The sequence below is a fragment of the Cuculus canorus genome, chromosome 12 (genome assembly GCF_017976375.1).
Source record: "Cuculus canorus isolate bCucCan1 chromosome 12, bCucCan1.pri, whole genome shotgun sequence".
In the NCBI taxonomy this organism is placed as follows: domain Eukaryota; kingdom Metazoa; phylum Chordata; class Aves; order Cuculiformes; family Cuculidae; genus Cuculus; species Cuculus canorus.
The window spans coordinates 9,640,989-9,658,403 of NC_071412.1; the positions used below are offsets into that span (position 1 = coordinate 9,640,989).

The window sequence follows — 17,415 nt, forward strand, 5'->3', positions numbered from 1 at the left end:
CTTTTAAAACGTTTACATTTTTTCTGAAAATAAACATCTCGCTATCACATGCAAATTAACAGCTATTTTAGCCCTAAATATCCCCGGTGGGACAAAACACATATTTGGAGTTTTTCTGTTATGTGAAATGTATTTGGAAGATGATTGCAGGGGTATTAAAAAAGAAAAAGAACAAGTATATGTATTTTAGCAATTTGATTTCATCAATATTCAACACTAGTTTTTAAGAATAATTTTGGTAACTTATAATATCTCCTGTGGGATTTTTTTTGATTTTTTTTTAAGGGTGATTATATAAAAAGTCATAGAATTTGTATTTACTTATTTGCTGAAAGGCATGCAGTACCATTGTTTTGAGAAATATCACATATATTTATATCTTCAAGTGTTTTTAATTACCTCACAGAGGACTAAATATTATATTTGCAAGCATAGAGCAATATATACAAAGCAAGTATAAAAGACTGTGTCAAAGAAAAATTCTTCCACATCCTGCATATAGAAAAAGAAAGCACAGTTAAACCATTAGACTTCCCAGATCCCCAGCACTGCAGTTACGCTATCATCATTTCAGTGTTCAGTAAACTGAGACAAGAAAATTTTTAAGGGCTTTGCCCATAACTGCAAAACAGCTCCATCAATGCTGAGAATAAAATCTGTCTTTCAGGAACACAGGTCCCTTTTTCTTGTTATGATTTAATAGTAGTATCTTAAGAAGGATATCATATGGCAGACTTTTAGCCTCACAATGTTAGATAAAAGAAAATAGAAAAAAGATCCTATTAGTAGTGATGCAGTTATGTGGCAATTCAAGCTTGGCTGTGTGAGTTAAATAGGATGTGCAACGATATCCCTGCTCTTAGTTGTGTGAAGAGGATGTTTTATTATCAGCTGAGATCAAATCTGGCCTCAGCTTCTTATTGACCTGAATTCACCTGATATGACAGTAAATCCTAATCCCCGTGGCAGAGCTCAGTGGTTTTTCTCTGTATCTTTATTTTTGTGGATAAGTGCACACAAGCCAGCCACGGTCCCCTTGCTCTGCCCCGGCCCACAGCCGCCTGGTTTGCACCTCGATGGCCACGGCCCACAACATGGCATGTGGCTAAACCCTCGTGAGACCTGCTCACGTCCCGAGCATCAGGCACCAATCCCTGGCTGCCAGTTGGCTCTTGGGCAGAAATGCTTCCACAGCCCAAGATGCATCATCACCCTGAGCAATAGGGACCTACTAGGGGCAAAAAAAGGGGCTTTTTTTTTGATTTGGGAACACCCCGCGTCACGTGCGGGTCTGAAATGGGGATGGCTGTGTCCCCATTTATAAACACCGTGGGAATTTCATCTGACGAGAGCCAGCAAGAACAGGTTTTCGGTTAACAGCAAAAGATTTGTTTGGCTTCCTCTGTTGAAAACTTTGCTTTAGCAGAGGGGTTGGGTAGGGGGAACCAGATGGTCCCATGAATATTGTAGTGATGGACATGTCCCGTGGGGGGACTGTGAAGCCTGCTGACTGTAAACAGCCACCCACACTGTGCTGGCAGCGTTTGCTGAAGTGCTCGGAGTGTGTTGCCTTGCTCGTGCTGCATCAAAGTGCTCGTGGATTCATGCATCCACCTTTGGCTTTCATATGCAGAATTCTCTCAATCTCAGCAGCCACATTCACCCAATATCCACCCCCAGATCTCCAAAACCAGAAAGCCATGTTTCACACATGCAATCCGTGTCTCCGTGGCAGAGCTATTAGCTGTTGATGAAGACTTTCTCCTGGTACTTAATCAAGGCAAGTGTAATGAGACTATCCTTTCATTTGACTTCCATTTATGAAGCCAAGGAGGTTCATGGGGAAAGCAGTAATAGAACTACAGGCTGTTCTGGAACATGCCGACTACCACTACAGCACAAGAGTCAGTCAAATCACACAGAGCACAAGAGACTTTTGTTTATTCCTCTCTTTAAATCACTCACACACAATTGCATCCTGTGCTTTGCCTCTGCTGAGTTGTCCAGACCTGACTCACAAAATCTTGTTGGTGTCCATAAATCACATCCTTGTATAACAGATTCTATGTTGCTGAGAGTGTTTTGATTTTGTTTTTTTCCCTTTTGCAAGATATATAGGGTCCTAACTTTTCTGTCCAAATGCCTTCACCCTTCAAATGCCTCCTCCTTTTACCATAGGGCTGTACTGGTGATGGACTGGGTTTTAAAGGCAGGTAGGACCTTCCACGTTCTTGTGGTTACTGGCTCCATACAGAGCAGTTAGCAGAGGTGAGACAACCCTGCACCTGGACCTGGGCAGCTTCCTCACCTTCCTGACAGCCCCAAGGACTCTGGGACTAATTCTTTCCTTTGGAAGCTGATTTTTTTCTGCTTGAATTTTCAATTTATTCCCCAAGTCTTTGTCCTGATTTGCCAGGGATTATTTTCAGAAGCGCCTCATTTTAAAGAACTTTAATTCCATTAACTGTCAATGAAAGAAATCTCTGCTTGTGATAGATATTTAGATAAACCTTGATTTTTTTATTTTCTTTCTGAAGCCCTTATGAGTCTACTTCCAATCATACTGAAACAGTAAAAAGACAGTTTAGCACATGTACTATATCCACCTTCCTTTATTCCTAGAAGTTCAGCTTTTAAGTTCACAATTCCTGTCTAACGTGGAGTACAGATCTTCAATAAAGGCAAATAAATTAGCGTGAAAATGCTGTTTATGTTACATCTTTTCTAGTGGGAATAATCCCAGTCATTGCTCACGTATTTTCCTTATAACTTCAGCATTGGATGAGTCATAATCCAAAATGTATTCTTAGAATTTCTGCTCTTTGGTTTTCCACAGATTTTATGGGAGGCTACTTCAGGCTTTCCCACAGGCATTCATTATACTCTGTTCCTTGTGGAATAGTCTGCAAATAGTGGCTCATTCAGAGTTACCCTTAACATTTCTTCTGACTACTCTCTGTGTTAATTTGGAAGCTGAACCCTCCAAGCACAGCCCGGTCTAAGCCTGCATGGTCTGAATCTGAGCTTTGAAGTCAAGTTTCTGGTACAGACCATTGTAATGTTATTCCCTAGAACTTTTGGTGGATAGAAGTAACACAGAAGAAGAAATAACATTTAGTGATCACTTTTCTTGGTCTAGTTCTTCTTAAAATTTTAGTTTCCTTGATGTGAGCTGAAACTCATTCAGAGGTAGCAACCATCACTGTGTTCTCCAGAAGGCTGTCTCTCCTGCATGAAGACTTTATGAGTAACTATTCTACTCTCCTTGGCTCCTTGCCACCTTATTGTTAATGCAGGATACAGCAGTCTGCAAAGCCCGATGTTGTGCTGCAACTTGGGTCCCGAGATCTGTCAGCTGACAGAGTATTTTATAGCAGCTGCTCCAAAAAAGTTTGATGATATTGGCCAGAACTTGCAGTCTTCCTGAAAAAGATGTCTCCGTCGTTATAAAACGTCCTGCTGATTTTGTTTCAGCCCTGAAGTAATCATTTCTATAACCAGGGTCCTTCCCCTCAGAAACTGGCCAAGCAGACAGTCTCTGGTCATCCCTAAAGTTATCCAGATTTTCATTGTTCTAAATATCTAAAGGGATAATGCATCCATTGGTTTATCACATATGATAAGCAATTTAAGCGAGCGTCCCCGAGTGAGTCGGAGACATTAACAGCTCTGCTGTGTTTTCTGTTGCTTGCTGTTTGGTGAATGTTCTGTTGCAGAGATACAATCCTCACTTCTATTACAAGTCTCGGCTCCCCAGTCAGAATCCTCAGAGGTTTCCCCCCAGAAGTAGCTCCACTCTGTTACTTGATGCCCAGTTTCAAATACTGCCACATCTCTGCCCAGAGAGCCCGCTGCCCTAACACTGGCCAGGGTACTCGGCCGCAGTAAATCACTTGCTAGAAGACAGTAACAACCTCCTCCACCTCCCCCTGACCTGGGACATTTTCTGTTATTAAGAGGATTTGAATGAACATCTGCCATGCAGGGATTTTCTCTGGAAAACAAAAAAAAAAACAAAAAAAAACCACACCCCCCCCCAAAAAAACCCACCTAAGAAATTCTGGCAGATAATTTTTTCTTCCTCATTGCTGTCTGGTGGTGTGGGCTGAGATGTGCTGTGAGCCACTTACACAGTGCTGGCAGGGCTCTCTGTCAGATGGGTGGCTGTGATGCACCAGTGACTAGATAGATACAGGGTGGATCATCACTTCCGTCTGCTGGCTGCAATCAGAGCTGTTCCATTAAAGGTAGCTCAGGAGCTAGAAAAAAAACCCATTAAACTTTACAGCACTGCATTAAGATTCTTCAGAAAGATTTTGGACTGAAACAGGGTTTTTTTTTTGCTTCAGCTCTCCCTTGTAATTTGCATTTCAGCAAACAGGCTGGAGGCCAGAATTAGTAGAGAAAGAGATGTATCTTCTCTGACTGCTGCAGATCTGTATCTGAAACCTTTATGCACCTTCAGATCACCTCACCAGAACAGCTCAGTGAGGAAGGCAGGGCAGGGAATGTGGGTATTGATTGCACACAGCCACAGCCTTACAGCAGAGGTACAATTGTGCTGGCAAAATCCTGTGTTATGATCCCTGTACAAAGGAAACAACAGAGTTTCTACCTTTGACACACGAAATCCTGATTGCCCACTGTATGGCGAGAAAAAAGAGCAGAATCATTCACAGAGAGGTGACCCCACTGCCCTGCTATGGAACAGAAAGGTTTGGGAAGTCTGAACTTTTCCACTTCTGATCAACATGAGACAAATATCCTTCAAACACTGCAGGGACTCTCTGTTGCATAGCTTTTAATTTACTAATGCATTTCAAATCCAGCACAGGCACTTGCAACTGAAAGACAAAATCAGCTGCCAAATAACTCTGTGTTAGTCCTTAGCTGGCTTTTCTGGATGGCACAGAAGAGCCTGCAGCCATAGGACTGATCATCTTGTTTAAACATTAGGGAATTGAGAAAAAATTCATCATCACCTTGGTCCTGCAGTGCTATAGCAGAGGCAGCCGCAGCCACACACAGCAAGTGGACAAATCATGAAGGGCTTTTCCCTTTGCACTGAAACTCAAAAGAATTTCAGCAACATAGTTCCACCTCTTCATAAGTTTGTCCCCTTGTGGTCTTGCCTCATCTATGCTTTTTCAGAGAAGCCTTGGAGACTTATACCCCTGCCAGATCCGTTCCATTCTTACAACTTCTCTGGCTCAAAGGGGTGAGCAGACAAGCCTAAAACAAGAATCTCAAGCCCAGAGGCCAATACAGCCTTCAAAGCTCCAGCCCATATGGTGCCAAATGCTGCACTGATCAATTCCCAGATGTTGCTCCCTAAGAGCAGTGCAAATCATTTCACTCTAGCAGATCAATGTTTTCAGCCCTCCAGCACTGATTGTTATTTGATTTTAAATGCTTCATATCTGATCCTACTATTCTTCCACATCGTAACTCCTGCAGGCTTCAACAGGAATTTTGCCAGCAGAAGGACCATAGCTTGTTGCTCTATCTGGGAATATTCTTGCTCACTGAAGTCTCTAAATCTGGAAATTAGATAAAATAAGTGAACAAAAATATTCACAGACCTGTAAGCATTATTAATTAGTGCTAATTACACTGGTAGCCACATAAAGGAAAAGGCAATATAATAGGTGACCCTTCTGGAGGCAGTATCAGTAAAAAAGCCAAGGACAACTGCAAGTGTTTTCTAGGTCAGTATTGCAAGTAAGTAGTGAGCTGGGTACAGGGAGACTACTTGGAGAAGAAAACTATTCTCTCCTACTCAGCCTAGAGCTGAAAGTAGTCACTGAAATTGTCTTTTGAGGACCCCATGGTAGAAGATCTAATGAAGCCAAGTTAAAAAAAAGAACCCATTTTCCTTAACAATATGTCAGAGTGAAAGCTCTATAGAGCCAAGTGTGAAGACAAGCAGTAGGTTCTCTCTTCTGAAACTCTCAGATCAAGACTACACTCTTTCCTGTAAGTTGTCTTTTAGTTAGATGCCAGGTCTTGGCTCAGCAACTAAGGAAGTAGTGCAACACAAGGTGAGTCTCAGTAACAGACTGATCCTTTCAGATAAAGCTGCCAAAAGCACAGAGTGAAAGAGATGATTTACTGCAAAGGAAGCGTGGCTAGGATAGGTAACCTACAAAGAGATTTAACCATGCGTTAGCCATCTCTCTGCTTTTGTTGCTTTCTGAGCATAAACAGCAGCCAGAGAGTGCCTCCTCCCTGCACATCTTCAGTCCCATTGCACTCAGGGGGGTTAGCAGAATTCTGTTGTATCATTGGTGGCACATAGCAGGGACACGTGCATCATAAGCTGCTTACGCCTCGCCATTGCTTACGTGCAGAGGATATGTGAGCAGTGAGGTTGGGAAAGAAAAATATGGGTCTGGTCAAATGAGCGTATGTCAATATTGCATGATACAATGCAGCTGGGAATAATGCAGGCTCATGAGTAGAAGATGGGGAAATCAAGTTCCACCAATGGACAGAGTATCTGTCATATGAGATAATTCATTTGCAAGTGGGTTGGAGGTATCTCTACTTTATTGCACAGTATGATGGGTCAACATCAGCTACCATGTAAGCACTTCAAAATCTACTTCGGCATTGCACACTACTTCTACTCAGTTATCAAAGTCACCGTCTTCTCTCTTTTCCAGGTTTGATAGTCTACTTAGGAATGATGGTGGGGGCTGTCTTGCTGGGTGGTCTTGCTGACAAACTGGGAAGAAGGAAATGCCTCATCGTATCACTTGCAATCAATGCTGCCTTCGCATTCCTCTCCTCCTTCGTCCAGGGATACGGATTCTTCCTCTTCTGCCGCCTTATCTCAGGCCTCGGGTGGGTAACTGGTGAATCCATCCTGTGTCCTGGTGAAATCCCATCACCGCTCTGCAGCGAGGTGTGTAGGGTGGGAGAAGGAAGGTTGCTCAGGAGATGTATCTCTGGTACGAAGCTGGGATGGCACTGCAGTTCAGCATATGTGGTTGTGTTACCTCACTTTTGACCATTAAAGTGTGCAGAAAGACGAGTGAGACTGATAAATGCCCACCTTGGTTTACAATCCTTACTGCCAGGGCCCCCAGTGAGAAAATATCTAGGTGAAGAGCAGGCCATTACACTGGCTTTGTATAAACTGCATAGAACATTCAGCTTTCAGAGAATGAGAGGGATCTTGTTTGTATTTTATGTCTCAGACCAGTTCAGCCAAAGAGAGATTTGCATTTTACCTACAAGTCTCATTTTTGTGCAGCTCATCTATGAGCGTAAGCTTCCTTTTCGTATGTACAATCCTAACTACAAAGACATTGAAGACAACTCCTGTTCTTCCCATGTGCTGTTTTTTTCTCCTCAGTATTGGGGGATCTCTCCCGATTGTGTTTGCCTATTTCTCTGAATTCCTATCTCGTGAGAAGAGGGGGGAACACCTGAGCTGGCTTTGCATGTTCTGGATGATTGGTGGCATTTTTGCCTCAGCAATGGCTTGGAGCATCATCCCACATTACGGTAATTGTTTTGTACTTTTGACAATGCCGCATTCCTGCACCACCGCACTACTCCAAAGCTCTGTACGGGTAGTGTTAGCCAGGCCTTACACATCTCAACATTAACAACACTGAAAATAATAGATACCTGAAGTGCATGCGAAAGGTCTGATAAATTGATTACATGATTAATCGACTGGGAGTGATGCTGTAAATAGGACTGATGAGGGCTGCTTTGCATTAAAATCTTCAAATACACCCCTTGAATTATCCTCACAGATCCTGAACTCTTAATCTAAACGTCAGAGACACTGGACTGAGATTATAATGCAGAAATTGATCCAGTTATCAAAAATAGGCAACATTAACCAGGGAATTACTAGTTGCTATGAATGATAGCAGTGGGAACAGCACACACTCTTGTCCTTAGCCAAGTGTCAATACTACTGGGGCTGCGCACCTGTTGAGATGTCTCTCCAGCATGTGGTGGGTGGGAGTCACGTCTGACTTCACCTCATTGAGTTGAAAAGCGAAATTGGTTCCCTGCCCAGAGCTGGAATTCAGAAAGAAAAAGTAGATGGGTGGACTCTGAAACATATAGTAAGTACTCTGAGGAACAAAAATCTCCATGTCACAAGGCATTCCTTGTAACTCATGTATGTACTAGGAAAACATCAGAAGCAAATATCTACCGGAAAAGATTAATTCTTTCAGAATTCAATGGCACCAGCTGTTCGCAAAATCCCGTTTGAGGAAAGTAGGACAGGCCATAAAGACCATGAAGAAAAACACTAGCATTTGCCTATCTCTCAGTCCATTTTTACACTCAGTGTAAAGAAATACTAATACTTTTAATTGATATGACAGAGAATACTGGAACAATTACGCAAACTTACTGCATAGTTGAAATAATTCTATTATCTGCAGCTACATCTGCTTTAAAAAGCCCTTATGTATTTATATTACATTTCTTTTTCAGATGACTTTTTGATGTTTTTTTAAAGCTTCTCTTTTTGATTTCTCATGCTCCATCTACTACTTTGGAACTTCATGAAATGAGTAGTACACCATGACTGACTCACACGAGAGCTCTGCAAAAAAAATTGCTTTATGATTTCCCTATTATATGAATAAAAATATTTATAGAAAACAAATTCAATTTAACATTCTTTCTGAGATTTGAGCCTCGGGAAAGTAAATGGAGCAACAAAGAATGATGCTGTACTTGCTAGTCCTTAGCAGGGGAATACCTGATCTGGTCAGACATCAGAAAAAAAGCAGGAAAGGAGGAATCTCAAATGCAGGATTGGGATCTTGATCCTTCTGAGTTTGAATCCCAGCTCAGGTTTTGTGGGTCTGGAAGAAACTATACTTGTTTTCCTAGCTCTCTTCCATAAAATGTGAAATACATGTGTGATATATGAGATGGAAAGGAGCTGTCTCTTGGATCAGAGAAGATTTAACTTTCGTAAACTTTTTGTAGCATCTCTGAACAGCAATAAATTTTGGCTCCAATTCCTCTACTTGTTCCCAGCCTTACTTGCCTACAGCTGCATGGAGCTATTCTTATCACTATATGATTTCTAAACTCAAATATAAAAGATTTTTAAAAGGCAGAGCCTGAGCAAGTCTGTTCCATTTTCTGTAATGAACGCGAACTCCCTTGCTGTTATCTGCTGATCATGTTATTGAGCTTCTAAGAGCCATGATTACTAAGAATAGCAAACTTTCAACCTGTCCCCATGTCAAACAGAGCTCTAACGTTCAGAGCTGCTTTAGGAGAGAAAAACTCAGAATGCCTGGTCTGTATTTTTACTCTTTGGCTCTTGCTGTTTCCAGGCTGGGGGTTCAGTATGGGAACCAACTACCAATTCCACAGCTGGAGAGTCTTTGTACTTGTCTGCTCTCTGCCGTGTATCGCCTCCCTGGTGGCACTGAAATTCATGCCAGAAAGCCCGCGATTTTTGCTGGAGGTAAGGTGATTCATCTGAACGTTGCAGCCTGTTATTAACAGAGGATAACGTGTCCCTAACGTGTCACCATCCATCTTTCTTTGTCCTGTCAAACATGCATAGCACAAGCTCAGAAACAAAACCACTCCTACATGTCTACGCCAGCTCCACAGATTGCTTAAACCCCAAAGACTACAAACTATGGGGTCAATCAACAATGGTTAATGTTTCACTGCCGAATGTGGTACAGAAAGAAGGTGGTGAGTGCTGGGAATTTTATAAGTGCAGCAAAAGCATTTTGAAAATATTTCACAGCATTTGGGTGTGTAACTACTGATTCCTGGTGGAAGAGCAAAGAACAGAGTATATTTTACTGAGTAAAATAGGTAAAGCTCAGAAATATTACGCAAGTATTCTTCATTTTCGTTTCACAAATGTGAAATGTGACAACACCAAGCTCAACTTAACCCTGCAAGTCTTTAGCAGAGGTGAGATTAGTGCCGGGGTCTCCTCATCCATCTCCTCTTCTCTCACCTGTTTTTAAAGTTCTGGTCCTGAACCCTCTCCTGCCTCAAACAGTTTTAGGGTAACTCCTTTTCTCAGCACAGAGATAGTGCACTCTATGAATACAAACCACCTTGTGTTTAATGCATTGTGTTAATGTACGTGTGCTTCTTCGGACCTCGAGAACTGGTTTACCAGTGCTGTGGCAAATTACAGAGCTGGGATCTCCAACATTTGTTTTTGCATTTCTTTGGTGTTTTCAGACGGGTAAACACGATGAAGCCTGGATGATCCTCAAGCAAGTTCATGACACCAACATGCGGGCCAAGGGCGAACCAGAGAGGGTGTTTACAGTGAGTTTAACAAAGCCATCAGCATATACATAAAAAAACCTGGACATACCTTCCTTGGTGCAGCACAACACTAGTTTATTCCTTCTTAGGGGTCTTTCAGTGTAACCTTCCCCAGCAATCAAAAAAAGGCCTCTGACATATGTTTTAAGCACTTAAAATTAGTTTTCAGTCTGTTTCTACAAGACTTGGTCAACCTGTGAGTACTCTTCTTTCCCGGTGTTACTCTACAGCACATAGACCAGTGATTTTGCAATTACACACATGCTTAATTGGTCTACTTTAAGAGACTGAAACAAAATAAGAGGGGTATTAGTCATGTGGGAGATCGGAGTCACTCCTTTCTCCGTTCTGGCTACTAATCAAACTCTGATTAAAACTCCATGTACCTTCTAATGAGCTTCCCAAACTCCACCTGCCTCATACCGAACCTTTAATCTCTCCAGGGGAAAGAGGGATGAGTGGCTATTACTCATTAGTCTGCTGCTTGTTGTGAAAAAGGTTACACCAGTGGACTTCATTAAGAGTAGAATCAGGTAAAAGGTGTATGACAGGGTTACTTGCAAATTACTATAATTCAGTTGTAAATTCCCAGTGAGCCAGCTAGGTAATATCTCTTGATTTATGGTTTTAAATATGAGAGGATACATTCTTTTAAAGCATGGAGAAAAGGAGATATGATTGTTTGAACAGAAAGGAGAGCAAGCCTCCATGTTCAGAAGGGTTGCCAGGAAATGGGGCCCCTCAGGAATGATTCTTTAAGAAAATTAAAGATTGATATCAGTGCATGACAATTGTGTGCAGGTTCAGGTAGGAGCTTAATGAGCATGTGTTATTTTTAGCCTAACAATAATTTGAGTAACGTGAAACTTGATAGCAAATGTGGGAGAGACCGTCTCTTTAAATCCCTACCTGACTTAACTGAAACACTGAGCTGGGAGGAAAAGAGGACTGATACTCAATGTTGTATATATCCATATATGAATAGGGCACTATGGGAGAATGAGGGAGCAGCTGTACAGCACCCTTTAGTTCTCAATCCTCCATCCAACAGTGTCATGACTGCTACAGCATGACCTGATCTCAGCATCACACCTCAAGGTATGGTGTGCCAGCTGAATCAAGATCTACTGACTTTTGTTGGCATGGGCGGATGATGAGGGTGGCTGGTGTAGTACAAACTGTCAGATTCTGTGTTTTTCTGATAGGACAGAAGTTGCTGGGTTGTGTTGAGTCATCTGGTACCAGGACAGTTCCCAGATCTGACATTTAAATGGTGCCAGCAAGAGGAACACAGAGACTCCACAGCCGAGCCAAGGCACTCATTCATACTCTGAAATTTATTCTGTAAATATTCACCTCCTTCTCCTGTTTACAAACAGATCTGGTTTCCTTGAATATGTCTTTTATATTGATCAAGTATTTCTGGTACCGAGAAATTTCTGGGATTTTTAAGATATCTTGAGCTGTCCAGTTCAGGTGTTCACTGCTGAAAATTCAGACTATTTCCGCAGAGTGAATTGATTGCATGGCGTGGGCTCACTTGATAACAGGATGCATTTTTCAGATGCAAATACTCCCATGTACACATTCATTTGTTACAGAAGTTCTGCCAGTGATACTTAAGAGGTGCTAAATTAGAAATATTCCTGCCAGTTGTTTTTGAAAAAGGAGATCTTGAGGAGACAGTTGGATGTGAATGCAAGTGGCTGATCATGGAGATACTTTCTACTGTAATTGCCTAATCCTTATTTCTAGTGGGAATCTAAAGGATAGAGAAATAGGGTAGTACACAGGGACATTAGCCAATAAATGGAAGACTGAAGTGGAAGTAATGCACTTAAAATATTTCATGAAAGGAGAGACAAGAGAAGGGATGGAGAAAAGGAAGGAAGGAGGGCAGGCTTGTTACTACAATAAAACATCTTTTTTTTAATTAAATCAGTTAGCTCAGTTGTTAGTGGTAGCATTCAAGGCAAGGATAGCAAGTGATATCACACAGAAACATTGCCCAGAAGACAGTGGAATTTAAAATCTGCTCAAGATCAATTCTAGAAAATTGAGTCCAATGTTTTTTTTCCTCTTTTTTCTTTTTCCCCACAGGTTTCCTATATCAAAACTCCGAAGCAAGTAGATGAATTTATTGAAATCCAGAGCTCAACAGGGACCTGGTACCAGAGGTGGTTAGTCAGAATCACAACTATTTTAAAGCAGGTAAAGAGAAGAAAAAACATCCCACAGGGACTTTTGAGCTTTGGGATCTAGTTCCTTTTTTCTCCCGGTCATTGCATTTTGAAACCCTGACTTTCACTCAAAGAAATCTGCTGGTTTTTGCAACGGGCTGTAATCTGATTGCACTTTCTATACAGATGTGAACATCTGCAAACTGTCGCACTGTCAGCTGTGCCCCAAAATGCCCCTGTGAGCATTGTGGTAGTCCAACTGTGCAGAGCTTCCAAGACCCACGCAGAACTTTGTGGAAAATCTTGCTAGAAGCTTCTAGTCTAGGAGGATGAGGTTAAAATAAAGGAGAATCTTTCTTAATTAATAGCAATGCAGGTGCTATACTATTACTATATTATGTGGCAAGTTAAGAGCATGAGGAGTTATGTCTCCTTGTATTCCTGGCAGTATTTCCTGCAGCAGGGCAAGACGAGCAGATCCTGAGCTCCCTCCTTCTCAGCTTGGCTTCACCCCTACCTGGGTTCATCTTACCCCTCCTAAAGTCCCAGCTGTGTCTGTGGTTTTCTTCTTCAGAGAGCTTCGGGGCTCAGTTGGAAAGCACCTCTGAAACCATACATATATTTAAAAAGAGAAAATTGTCGGAGGGTCTGAGAACAGGCTTGTATCTGCATTTACCAGTGTAATCTGAGAGAGACACTGTATCACTCCAGCCCAGTCCTAGCCATGCAGTTCAGCTCATTACAGAGGGTTCAGATCAAGCACCCTGGCAAACAGCTGAATATGTGAGCTTTCTCTAAGCCATTTATCTCGATAAATATAACTCCGAACAAACACTAAATAGAAACCACACACCTGACCTTCCCCAAATGAGCCCTTTTTACTGGCATTATGTTTACGATGCACTCAGAAATTAAGCTGTCAAGTCTCTGCTAGTGTTTCCTTGCAGATAATTCTTTCTTGTGGATTTGTAGGTCTGGGACAACGTGCTATACTGTTTAACAGCCCAGTACAGGATGAACACACTGATGCTGGCTGTGGTTTGGTTTACAATGGCCTTAAGGTACAGTACGTATTTAACTTTTTCAGGAAACAATAAGGGCCTCAGTATTTGAATAATTATTTACACATTTAAATAAACTCTTACAAAATTAATCCTGCTTTTATTTTAAGGAGGCTTTGTGTACTAAGCCTATCTTTCCTATGAACTATTCATCACTCTGACTGCTTAGATGAGACTATAAGGTGCCTTGAACATATCAGAACTTGAGAATTGATTGATAGGGCAGTAGTATATCAACTTTCTCACCTCTAGATCTTTCATTTGATCTTGTCCACACAGAAAAAGATGCAACCCTTCATGATTCTCAGCTATTCCTCATTCTAGATCAAAAATATTCAGATGAGCTTAAGTCTAAAGTACAGATGATTTTTGCCTAACTCTCACTTAAACCTCACACTTGCAGAAATTTGCCTTCTGGGGGAGTTTCCAAATTTCTTACCCCTCTGCCGTTCTTTGGGGCAGCAAGGTTAGCATATTGCTGTAATTCCCAGCCAAGGGCTCAATGTCAGTAAAACTTACATGAGTTTCCCTGCTTCAGGTGAATAAGTTTGGAAGTTATGAAGTAGACGACTTGAAAAACACTGTGATATTTGCAGTGCCACGATCTTATATCCCTAATGTGTTTCTCTCATCCTGCTGTAGTTACTATGGCCTTATTGTCTGGTTCCCTGACATGATCCGGTATCTCCAAGAAGAGGCATATGAATCCCGAGTGAAGATTTTTGATGAGGAAGAAGTGTCACACTTCACCTTTAATTTCACCTTGGAAAACCAGATCCATAGAAATGGGGAATACAGAAATGATAAGTAAGTGAACAGATTTGGTTTGATGCATGTGGACAGATGTACATTTCTGGAAATCTCTCTTTCTGTTTTTTCTTTTTTTCATTTTCTACCAACTTGAAAGTCTCTGTTGTTCTTTTGGACACTCAGTCTATACCTCTCAAATCCTAAAGGCAGTTTTCTCACAAACCAAATACCCCTTTTGTACTGCTTTTCACACATTCTGCCTCAGCCCCTCATTGCTCTACATCCATGGGGATGCATGTGAGGAGTTTTGCTTCCAGCAGCCCTTTGTTGGGAGCAGGGCTTTGGGCACCCACCTGGCTGTGGTGAGAAGCTCTTGATGCAGAGATGCCTTCTCTTTCCTTGGCACACACTGACATCTACTGGTCTTGGGCAGCAGAGACCATCACTTGTAATGAAACTCCTGCTGCATTTCCAACGTTCTGTAAGAAGGTATTTTCCCTTGAAGTTCTCGGCAGAACTTACCCTGGGCTCCATCCTGCAGCCCATTAGTACCAGTTGTGTTATGGCTGGTTGTACTGGTGTGCTCCTACCACACTGGTTGGCGTCTCCCCACAGAATGAGGAGCTCTTTTAGTGCTTTGAAGACCATAAAGTTACTTTAGCAGAACATCATTTCTTTCCTCCCCTTCTTCTCCTGATTAGGCTGGGCCTGGTGAGTTTCCTTTTGCAACCAGGCTGGACCCTAATCACTCTTCCACAGCAGTTGAAATCCTAGGGATTTGTAGCTGACCACTATTATTTTTCTAAATTCCAATAAAATGCATGGAAAAATACCCCTATGTAAATTCTGTGGAGATCCCATTGACTCAAATAGACCAGACAGGGCACTGCTCCAGCTGCATTGCACTATGTGGGGAGATCTCTGTTTCCTTGGCATATATCTGATAGACAGTGGTGAGGGACCCCAGTATGTGTCCCCATATCCTTCCAGAGACCTTCCCTGCAGCAAGGAGCTGCGCTTGATGATGCAAAACTAGTCCCATAATTCCTATTCCCCTGCTTATTGAGCAGCCAAAGTCTGGTGAGAAGTGGATGGTGGTCAGATCTGGGGATTGGGGTCCCTTGTCTTATGCCCAGAGGAGATGCTCTTGTTTTCACTAACTTCTTTGAGAACGGAGGATGCTCAGGATCTTGCAGGATGAAGATGTAAAACTGTACTGTATATCACTATTCTCTTGCCTTTTTCCTCTCCAATTCAATAACTCAAAACCTGATCAAGGTACATTCCAGCAATGCCCACAGCGTATCTCAGTATGATTCATAGCTTCATTTTCCCTCCAGTTTCTGGCTGTGAGTTTAAACTGCATTGAACGCCAGGCCATAGCTATATGACTCTTTAAAGATAGATGTTAAGAAAGTAAACCACAGGAAAAGGGCTTCTAACAGCCTTTGGGAGTAAATACATCACTGGCTATTATTGAGCAAATGTAGAACAGCTTAAGTTTTGCTATAACCTAGGAGACTTCCACATGGAGAAAAAGACTTAGATAGTATTCTTGTGGTATTTTGTGCATTAATAATATCTGCTAGTAGCTTCAGTTAAGAAGCCCTGCAGTGCTCATTTAATGGTGTAAACAGCTATCGTGCACAAATGTGTTGCAAGCACTCAATTCAATTAAGCTTCTGAGTGTATGTTAGAAGGCTTTTTATGTGGTGACAGTTGTGGCTTCCTTAACTAAAGCAATAATGCTTGTTCTTAATAGCTCTTTACATCTTCCAAACATGCCTGTGCATTAACTAATATCTCTTCTCAGTGTCTCTGCAAAATGTCACGGGTAAATCAATATTGTGTCATCCTTCAGGCAGGCAGGTCAGATGTGTCAACCTTCCCATCAGAGGAGAAATCAATCACCTGACACAGTTGATTATTTTTAGTGTAATCTGTTTTCATTACATGATAAGCAGTAGTCCTCAGACATGGTTACAAGCAGAACTCAGATAATCTCCCTGCTCTCTCTAGAAACGATACTGTGTTCTTGCTTAAACAATGACTTTGAGTGTAAACAACTGTCAGAAGCCTTTTGGTGAATGGCTAAGTGGGGTCCTGATAATAACTGGTTTTATTTATCATGGGGGAATGGGCAAAAAAGGAAAGCAACAAGGCCAGTTCATAAAGAAAATGCCACACAGAGTGAAATTCTGTTTTCTTCAGATGGACTAGTACTGGAAGTTAGAAGATTTACATCCACTCAGCCTCAGATGCATATTTTCTCAGGTTTGACTGTTTTGTAGAATAAAAAACCTGCCAGAAATCCTAAAATGTTCATCTCTGAAAAAGTCCCCAATCTTCAAACACATCTCTCCTACTAGAATACAAAATACATAAACGTTGAGTTGGGAAGACAGGAATGAGTTCAAACAACACCTTTCCATTTACAGAAATTTATGGCCCCTTGAAATGGCCATTAGTGCTCTGTCTCTTGAAACAGCTATTAGATAGCATATATAATGTAGAAAATACCTCAGAGTCCAAAGTGAAATTTGGTTTCTTGCCCACAGATTTATTGGTATGAAATTCAAGGAAGTGAGATTTGAGGATTCGTTGTTTGAGGACTGCTACTTTGAAGATGTGACATCCAGCGAGACTTTCTTTGAAAATTGCACCATCATATCTACTGTCTTTTATAATACTGGTAATGGCATTCCTGTTATGGTCTCATTTTTGCAATTAGGAACTAATTTATCAGATTCTGGGAGAAAGGATGATAGGGATAGGGATCTGTGTGTCTGTGTGTGTGCTGGATGGGAGTGATGATGGAAAAAAAAAAGAGGTTGATGCATTTAGAAGGAGTCTTCAGGCTGTTCCATCAGTGTTTTTAGCTCCATGGCTTCTGGCACTATTAGCTGCTGCACAGGAAATTCAAAACTCTGCACTCATACCTTGACAGGTTAGACTAATGGCAAAATGCCTAGCAGATTAATAGCTTGATTCAACAAATGGGGTTTAAAATATCATTTTAACCAACCTGTGGTTGATGGTCGTAAACAGTAAAACATTCATTAGTTTATCCTGAAAAAAACTTTTCATTTCTGCTCTAAATGGAGCATAAACCTTAACACCATGAA

The 17,415-nt window shown here is 41.6% G+C and overlaps 1 protein-coding gene across 2 annotated transcripts in view; it reads left to right on the forward strand.

The window, feature by feature from the left end:
• SV2B (synaptic vesicle glycoprotein 2B) overlaps nt 1-17,415 on the forward strand; it is a 63,566-nt gene that overhangs the window by 38,197 nt on the left and 7,954 nt on the right. For both annotated transcript variants that reach the window (XM_054078006.1, XM_054078007.1), the window contains 8 exons: nt 6,666-6,846; nt 7,361-7,512; nt 9,330-9,463; nt 10,210-10,299; nt 12,400-12,510; nt 13,452-13,540; nt 14,183-14,347; nt 16,849-16,982. In XM_054078006.1, coding sequence (XP_053933981.1) covers nt 6,666-6,846; nt 7,361-7,512; nt 9,330-9,463; nt 10,210-10,299; nt 12,400-12,510; nt 13,452-13,540; nt 14,183-14,347; nt 16,849-16,982 — 1,056 coding nt within the window. The remainder of the gene's footprint in view (nt 1-6,665; nt 6,847-7,360; nt 7,513-9,329; nt 9,464-10,209; nt 10,300-12,399; nt 12,511-13,451; nt 13,541-14,182; nt 14,348-16,848; nt 16,983-17,415) is intronic.